Genomic DNA, 9358 nt, shown 5'->3' on the forward strand with positions numbered 1-9358 from the left:
TTTCCTTTAATTAGACTAATAGAGTAGGAAACATAACTTCTCATGTATTGGCCAATTAGTGATCTCTCAATAGCCGTGGGTTTGTTTTTTTGGATCTAGTTTTTGGCCCCACATGTTTTGCCAATGTTATTCACGGGGATAATAAAAGTTTTTTTTTTTTTTTCATTAAAAAAAAAGAAAAATCAACTTGTTCCAAATTTTCACACACACATCTTCAAAGCTTGTTTTAGATAGCTAACCAACTCATAGCTATCTACTTGTCTTTTGACGACGGAATTAACCCAAATACTTAACAAAAATCTCCAAAATTTTCCCCTCAATAGAAAACGGGGGAGGTTTTTGACTGACCTTGGGGAAGAACTTAGGTTCTGAAAAGAAGTTCATAATATATGTATATTCAACGAAGATGAAAAAAGAACATTTTTAAAGTTTAAGAACAAAAAACAAATTTTATCCAAATTTTAAGACGAAAACATTATTTTGGTATAATATATAGAAACCAAATTGTTCACAAACAGTAGTGAGTTAAAATATATAACCCTAAATCCATTAATAAAATTCCCAAACCTTAATTTAATTTTAAAATCAGGATAGATCATAAAACCCACTAAACCCAACCCATTGCAATCTCCAATTACATGTCAATATTTTAAGTAGAATTTTTGTGACACTGTAAGTCTGTAATTATTATTTAAATTACAAGTTAATGTTGCTTATTTATCTCACACGTTCTGGGGCTGAAAACTCATCTAACTTTAGTATCATGTGAGAATTTTTAGTTTTAGAAAATTAGTAGCATTATTGCTTTGCATTAGTACATGATAAACTCAAATGTATAGCAGCATTCAGTACAGTGAGGATTTTTTGGTCAATTTGAAGCCCAAGCTCTCAAACATCACTCCCAATTCCACAGATAAATAAAGTGGCTATGCAACCACCTCTTCCCATCATTGGATGCCGCTTCAAGGCACCATCAACCTCCTTCAGGAAATTGTTTTCCATTTAGCTTACAGTAAAAATTAAGAACACTTCCTCTGGGCTCAGCATCTCTAGAAACTAAGGTAAAACTCTTTAGTTTTCCTTAAATTCTTGATTTTTTAAATACTATACATGACTCATTTGGATAATATTGCATGAGAATAATAGTGTTTTGAAGGGGCTGGAGTTACAGTTGAGCTGAAATCTTGTTCCAATGGCAAGCAAAGCCACTAGTCTTTCATGGCTTCTCCTTCTCAGCCTCGCCGCCTGTACTCTGCTTATTGGTCACTCAGCTTCTCAGAATGAGCGAAAGGCAAATATTTCTATAGCTGATCTCTATTAATTTTTTATGGAAGCCAGTTTAGCAACCTAATTAATGGCCTAATAGCCATGAAATTTGCCTTCTATTTTATGTGGGACGACTTAAACTGTTAAACATGCTTTATATTTTCTACCTTGTATATATGATATTGTGCGTGCAGGCTTATATTGTGTATATGGGCAACAGGAGGGACGAGATTTCCACATCATCCCTTTACACAAACATGCTACAAGAAGTCATTGGCAGGTTATAAAAGTAGTATAATGACTTTATAAGATACTTACATTTTCCTTTGTTTGGAAGCAAAATATATCTCAAAAATTTTGAGAAAATTTTATTTGTTTTATTGTGGCTGGTTGCGTTTTTAAAATATTATGATGTTTAACTTCTTTCTTCTTTTCTTTCTTTCTTCCTTTTTTTTTTTTTTTTTTTTAAGGGAAATTATGATGTCCAACTCGTACTTAACTAATACTAAAGAGTTGAGGGTATTTGGTATATGTGTTTGAAAATATGTGTTTTGTTATTTAAAAATATGTGTAAAAATACATGTGAGTGAAAAAATGTATAAAAATACGTGTAATATTATTTAAAAATTAAAAATGTGTGAGTAGCTGTACTAACCACCCTCTAGTTTTTTAATAATAATAATAAAAATCTAATACAAAAGGTCATTTTTTTTTTTTTTTTTACATCATCACCTTTTTCAAAAAATTCCTTACCAAGTACATAGAAGTCTCAATCAAGTACAATTACATCTCAGCCACTAATTGAATATCACAAATCATGCCAACATAGATGCAATAATAAATTCACATAAATATTTCATAGTTACTCTTCCAGTTCATAAAAGAAAAAGAAAAAAAATTAATGAGATTAAGAGAGAGAGAGAGAGAGAGAGAGAGAGAGAGGTGGCTTGATTTATTTTTATTTTTTTAAAAAGGCAGGCAGTGACACAGATCGATTAAGCCATAATTCTAATCGGCCCAATCATCATTGTCACTCATGACCCCCCCCCCCCTATTGTTTGCCTCAACCACCTAGTCAAGATCATCTAAATCCAAACCTTTTTTTTTTTTTTAATTAGGCTCAATCTTTATTATTAGTTAAGCTTGACATAGCAAATTATGATTAGTTCATGTCACAAAACATGGAACTAGAAATTCAAAATTCTCTGTAATGAAGAGTGCCATGGCCTAATAATGTGAAGGTAAAGTCATGGATGTTTAGTGACAAATAATTCTTATTGATGTGAGAGAATCAGGAATTTTTGGTTATAGAGACAAGGAGATGTGTTTGGCTTAGGATGGAAAACTTAGGAGAAAAAGTAGAGAAAAAGAAAATTGGAAAGGTGTTTGGTAGGGAGGGGGAGTGGAAAATTTTGTGGTAGGGCTTAGCTGTTTTCTATCTAGGCTCACTGAAAAGTTCTCTCCAAAATGGGGGGAAAACTGAGGGGCGAAAACATGAGTTCTACCAAAAACCAAATTTGTCCCACTATGCATTGAGTTACGTTTTCCCTTTTTTTTTTTTTTTTTTTTTTTTTTTTTTTAAAAAAGCTCTTTGAACTTATGTTTACATTGCTTTATTTTTTTTTCAACATTCTTTTTTGTTTTTTTCTTATTTGATCAATGGTGGGGTCCCTAGTGACTTTCACCTCTTTTTTTTTTTTTTTTTTTTTATCAACATTTCCTTTTTTACGTTTTCCACCTTTCACCTCTTTATATATATAACAAAGAAAAATAAAATAAAATAATAATATTAATGATGTGTTAAATTTTATAAGATATATATAATATATATATATTGTTTTAATTTTAATTGATAATAAGTTTATTTTTAATGATTGTAAGGAAATTATTCCTTATATTATGCAATAGGGGTATGAAAGTAATTTTATACAAATTATATTTTTTATCCTCTCACTTTTTTTCTCAACCAAACAAATGAGTTTCCATCCCTACACTTTTCCACCTCTCCAACCAAACACAAATGAGAGAAACTAAAATCTTTTCTATCCTCCCTCTTTTCTATCCCCTCCTTATTTTCTATCCTCTCACTTTTCCATCTTTCCAACTAAATAGACCTTTAGAGTGTGTTTGTTTGAAGGTAAAATAGGATGGATGGGAAATTTTGAAGAGAAAATGAGAAGTGAAACTTTTTTGGAGAGTGTTTGGTTGGCTGGAGAGGAAAGAAAATAAATGGTGTTTTTTTCTTAGACCCACTAAAAAGTTTTCTCCCCAAAATGGGGAGAAAACTAGGAGGGGAAATCTCATGAAATGAGTTTCCAAAAATACCCCTCACGTTGGACTTCACCTCCAACGTGTTGGTTTTTAATTTTTTTTTTCTGTACTAACGTGTTGGCTTTTTTTTTTTTTTTTTTAATTTTTTTTTAGAAAATAGTTTTGGGTTAATTTCTTATGCTATTTTTTTTAATACTTTAATGAAGTGTCTATCTATACATTTTTTTTAAAAAGTATAATGTGTTACCTTTTGTTTTATTTAGAGAAACAACTTATTTAGTGGAAACTGAAAACTTTTTGCTGAAAATATTGTAGATAAAACTAAAAGGTAGTTGAAATAGTACAATCAGGCCCATAAATAGTATCAAAAAGTGCAATGAGGCTCATGAATAGTAGCAAAAATAAGCTGAATAGTAAAAAAAAAAAAAAAATGGCTTTCTAAGCTAACGGAAAACACAACCTTAATAGGGACATGATAATAAATTTATACAAACTTTATTTTCAACCAAATAAAAAAGTTTTTCATCCCTCTACTTTTCCACCCTCTCAACTAAATACAAATGAAGGAAAGTAAAATCTTTTCTATCATTTCACTTTTCCATCATCTCTCCATTTTCTATCCTCCCCCTTTTCCATCCTCTCTTCATTTAAAACTTGTGAGTTATAATTTATTGAGTTGGCTTTGAATTGTTTACTTGAAATTTGTAATTGTCATGCCTTTTATTGGCCACCTTAAACACACTCTAGGGATTACATATTCACCAATTATAAGTGATATTCTCCCTATGACACTATATTGATCGGAGCATATTCCCTACAATGGCCCAATAATAACAAGCCATGCCAATTAAAAGTGGTAGCTCAATTATTAAAGGCAACCCAAAATCAGCTCAACAAGTCCATTACAACCTGCCATCATAATGTTCCAAAACTACCACCTCTATTGTTTATCACAAAAAGTTCACCTTTAACTAGTTTAAAGAAAAATTCCTCCAACTTACTATGTGGCAATTGATAAAACTTTTAACACGTATTTTTAGTAACATAACCTATTTATTAAATTATGTGACTTTTTAAATAAAATAGGTATATAGTTTTATGAGTAACCAAATAATAAGTAAAATCAAATTCCTTTGGAAGGAAGGAAAAGAGTGGAAAATACTTTTTTTTTTCTTTTTTAAGTGGGTATTTGAGAGATGTTTATGGAATGCAATGGTTTTGAGAGAATGTTCATTTTATTCCCTTCTAAATATTTATGGAATGCAATGGTTTAATGAAATGAAGGTGGAATACCAATTTTATTTATGTTTAAAAAAAAGTTAAATAGAAGGAGAATGACATATTAGTAATTATATATTTATTTCTTTTATAAACTCCCAAACACACAAAAAAATGCAAAGAATCTTATAGTTTACCTAGTTAGCACCTGTTATTTCCAACATAGACATCCATAATTTAGATCCCATTATATTTGAATTATTTAAAAAAAAAAAAAATATATATATATATATATATAATACTCATTAAACAATGAAATCTATAAAATGACACATCTTTGAATATTTTCAATTAGATTTTCAATGAAAATAATGCTTAAATGGCATCATTTGCTAACAAATTTTATGAAGTAAGGGACTAAATTGACCAAAAATAAAATTTAAAAACTAATTTGACAATTGAACTAAAAGTGAAGGGAAGTATGTGTTTGGGGCCTCTTTTGCCAAACAACATGATTTTTGAAAATATTTATGAAAAAAAGGAACTCAAGTTTGTCAAACTCGAGTTTACCAGACTCGAATTCCAAGCATTATTGCAATATGATCAAACATAATGCTTAAAACTCGAGTTTGGTAAACTTGAGTTTCACTTGGAACTTAAGTTTAATAAACTCGAGTTCCAAAAATGTGTTACATAACTAAATAAGTTTGGTCATGCTATTTAACAAATTTTTCCTGTGTTTGGCTTCAACATAATTAGGTTTTTACTGAAAATGTACTAAAATATACTAATTTGACGATTGAAATAAAAGTCAATAGACTAAATTGAATTTTGACAAAAAATAATAACTAAGAAACGTGGTGACGCTTATCGCAGTAAAATCATTGGAGCAAAATATTACCGAAGCGATGGAATATTTGAAGAAGAAGATATTAAATCTCCAAGAGATTCGGAGGGCCATGGGACACATGTTGCATCAACAGCAGCTGGGAACATAGTTAGCATGGCAAGCCTAGAAGGGTTTGGGTTGGGAACAGCACGAGGAGGTGTTCCATCAGCACGAATTGCCATGTACAAAGTGTGTTGGTTGAATGGGTGTTCTGATGCTGACATTCTTGCAGCATTTGATGATGCCATTGCTGATGGGGTTGACATTATATCTATTTCCATTGGAGGATATCCTAAGAACTATTTCACAGATCCAATTGCCATTGGAGCCTTTCATGCTATGAGAAATGGAATATTGACATCAGCTTCTGCTGGTAACTCGGGTCCTGGTCCAGCAACCATCTCAAACTTCTCCCCATGGTCTCTTTCTGTAGCTGCAAGCACCATTGATCGAAAGTTCTCCACTGAGGTCCAATTAGGCAACAACAAAATCTATGAGGTATATATTATTATTATTATTATTATTTTTTTTCATTTTGCTGAATGATCTAAGAGGTAATTAATTAAAATCTATACTTCCTTGTTTTTGGGTGAAAGTATCCTGTGCATTTGATTTACTAAGCCTTGCTTTCACATAAAGATAATGTCTTTATACATAAGTCTCAAATTTTTTTTTGAGAGAGTTTTAACCTATGGCGTCCGCTTTTGATGATAACTCTTTATCATCAGACTGTGACACTAATCAGTTTTTGGTGTAGGTAGAGATTGAACACCAAATCTTTTATACAACTATCTGAGACTTTACTAGTTGAGCTAACTAAAACCTACACATGAGTCTCAAATTTATTCAAAAGAAGAGTGTATTGTATCCCTTACTGTACGATTTCTTCTTGTCCCCCAGAAAAGATATCACTAATAGATAAAGAAAAGGTGCTATGAATGTTCATTTATGATTTTCTTGTTCATATTTCCCTTCTTCTTTTTTGGGTGTAAAACTTAAATGTGTGGAATCGCAAGTGTAGAGTGTATGTTATAATCTAGCATCAAAAGTGTACGCAATAAAATTTAAACTATTAGACTAATTTGGAGAATATTTTTTCTCTATGTAGGGAACTTCAATTAATACATTTAATCTCAAGAATGATATGTATCCAATAATTTATAGTGGGGAAGCACCAAACACCACATCAGAGTTCAACTCCAGGTAACTGAAAAGTAAAAATAAAAAATCTCTATGGACTCTATGCTATAGACAATGAAAATAAGTTTAACTATTACCTGTGTCTGCACAACTCTATCAAACTAGCAGTTGAAATATTTTTGTGCTTCAACTTGGTAGTTAAAAAAGGAAACTTTTTTTTGTAAAAATGAAGGTATTGCCAGAAATATTCACTGGACCAAAATTTGGTGAAAGGTAAAATTGTACTTTGCGATGCCCTGAGTGATGGGTCTGGGCCATTCTTAGCTGGTGCGGTTGGTGCTGTGATGCAAGGCCGAAACCCCAATTCTCAAACCATGGCTTTTCCCTTACCTGCATCTTACCTTAGCTTTGCAAATGGTGGCAAGATTCGCACGTACCTAAATTCGACAAGGTATTAATCTAAAATACCTTAGACAATTAAGGACTTCACAAGACATACTAATCCTAAGTTCCTAATAAATATCCACAATTTATAGGAGCCCAACTGCGACTATTCTTAGGAGTAATGAAAGTAAAGATACATTGGCCCCTTACATAGCCCCCTTCTCATCAAGAGGCCCAAATCCAGCTGCACACAACATTCTCAAGGTAACTTGCTATTAATCTTTCTTCAAATTTTTCCTAATAATCAGCTTGCTAATAATAAAAAATTAGGTAAAATTCCTTGTAAGGTGTTATACCTTAGGTTCTCCAATAAATTTAACCATGTAACAACATTGATCAATGTTGTATAACATGTGTCACGTGGTTGAATTTAATTGGGGAACGTAAGGTTTAGTTTCTAATTAGGAATTAAATAGAACTTTTGCGCCTTACTAATAATTTTATTTACATTTGCGCTCTTGCACTATTTATTTCATTGATACCTTCATCATGATTTTGGGTTGTTGTAGCCGGATTTAGCTGCTCCTGGAGTTAATATTCTAGCTGCATGGTCTCCAATTTCCCCAATTTCCAGTGTTGAATCTGATAAGAGATCAACCTCATATAATATAATTTCAGGAACATCAATGGCTTGCCCACATGCTATAGCAGTAGCTGCCTACATCAAATCATTTCACCCCACATGGTCACCAGCCTCTATTAGATCTGCTCTTATGACTACTGGTATGAACCTTATACAGTCCCCAATCTTGGTAATTTTAATCAATAAGTGTAAAGACGACATTGTGCTTGTTAGTGATGAACATAAGTGTAAATGATGTTACTTCAATTTTATGTGAAACAACAATTCTAAAAAAATATTGTGCTCCTAGTATTACTCAATTTTGATGTAGACCATAATCTTTAATCATTTTCAACTCACTCCAATTTGGTGTATAACTTGCAGCTAATCCCATGAGTGCTGAAAAGAACCCCGGTGCTGAATTTGCATATGGTGCAGGCAATATTAATCCTCTTAAGGCTCCAAATCCTGGCTTAGTATATGATATTGATGCACTTGACTACATAAAATTTTTGTGTGCTCAAGGATATAATACCAAGTTATTACAACACGTTACTGGGGACAAAAGTAGCTGTTCTAAAGAAACTGATGAAAAAAGTTTGGATTTAAATTATCCTTCTTTTGCTCTATCCATACCACTCTCGAATTCAATAAGTCATGTTTTCAATCGGACCGTCACCAATGTTGGATCATCAACATCTACGTATAAAGCTATTGTGACTTCCCCACATGGACTAAGTATCAAAGTGAATCCTAATGTTCTATCATTCACATCTCTCAAGCAAAAGCTATCGTTTGCGCTCACAATTGAAGGAACAATAGAAAAACAAATAGTCTCTGCATCTTTAACATGGGATGATGGTACATTCCAAGTGAGGAGCCCCATTGTCGTGTATGGAGACTTTTGAAATTGAAGTTCTATTTAGCATGTATTAGCTATATAAATAAATCAAAAGCTTTGAAGTGATACGCGCAAAAGAATGGGATGAAAGGCAGTGGTGAAATATGGAGAGAAAATTGTTGTAATTTGAACCTTTGATCTAGTTCTACAATGAATTGTAATATCCTGGTTAAAGATTCTGTCTTTCTAAATAAATGGACTATTCTACTTTAATTTTGAGAAACCTTCTTGATTAGACTCTTGTCCAAGCGAATCTAAGTAGTAAAAAAAATTTGTTGTAATAATATACGCTGATTGGGTGAGTTTTCCCTTCCGCAAGAAGAAGATTGTAATGAAAGTGCTGGCTTTGGACAATTTAGTCTATTGGTAGACTTAGCAATTGCTGTTTGAGAATCCAAAGACTTAAAGCTTAATTTCTATCCCATCCATTACAAAGCCTATTTCTTTTTTCAGCCAGAACATTGCTAGGGCCGGCTTTGGACTGTTTTGTTTTGTTGGCCGTGCTTTACAAATGCTGTTTGAGAACCCAAAGACAGCTTTCAATTCACTCCTTTGTATAAGCCCATTTCTGTCACGCTTTGAGTGAACAACCTTAACAGTTAACTAGACCACAGGCTCTTGGGAAAGTTATCTGATGGAAAGCCAAAAGTCTCTCTTTGTATGGCTG

The 9358-nt window shown here is 32.3% G+C and overlaps 1 protein-coding gene and 1 long non-coding RNA gene across 2 annotated transcripts; both read left to right on the forward strand.

Annotated features, from left to right (window-relative positions):
• The first annotated feature begins 923 nt into the window (after positions 1–923).
• On the forward strand, positions 924–1459 carry LOC136068488 (uncharacterized). The gene is made up of 2 exons (XR_010629850.1): positions 924–1061; positions 1147–1459. It is a non-coding gene; the product is annotated as an uncharacterized LOC136068488 (long non-coding RNA).
• A 3675-nt stretch (positions 1460–5134) lies between these two features.
• Positions 5135–8918, forward strand: LOC112030810 (cucumisin). Its single transcript, XM_065775672.1, has 7 exons — positions 5135–5164; positions 5609–6142; positions 6753–6847; positions 7017–7235; positions 7321–7432; positions 7738–7951; positions 8175–8918. Exons 1-7 carry the CDS (start codon positions 5135–5137, stop codon positions 8696–8698), a joined length of 1728 nt encoding a protein of 575 aa, XP_065631744.1. The 3' UTR covers positions 8699–8918.
• Positions 8919–9358: the final 440 nt, after the last annotated feature.

This window comes from Quercus suber, unplaced genomic scaffold (genome assembly GCF_002906115.3).
Source record: "Quercus suber isolate HL8 unplaced genomic scaffold, Cork oak 2.0 scaffold_117, whole genome shotgun sequence".
Lineage (NCBI taxonomy): Eukaryota > Viridiplantae > Streptophyta > Magnoliopsida > Fagales > Fagaceae > Quercus > Quercus suber.

Coding starts and splice junctions, on each gene's coding strand:
- LOC112030810 (XM_065775672.1), top strand. CDS start 5,135: ATGGCATCATTTGCTAACAAATTTTATGAA. Junction 7,236..7,320: donor ACGTACCTAAATTCGACAAG/GTATTAATCTAA, acceptor CACAATTTATAG/GAGCCCAACTGCGACTATTC. Junction 7,433..7,737: donor CTGCACACAACATTCTCAAG/GTAACTTGCTAT, acceptor GGGTTGTTGTAG/CCGGATTTAGCTGCTCCTGG.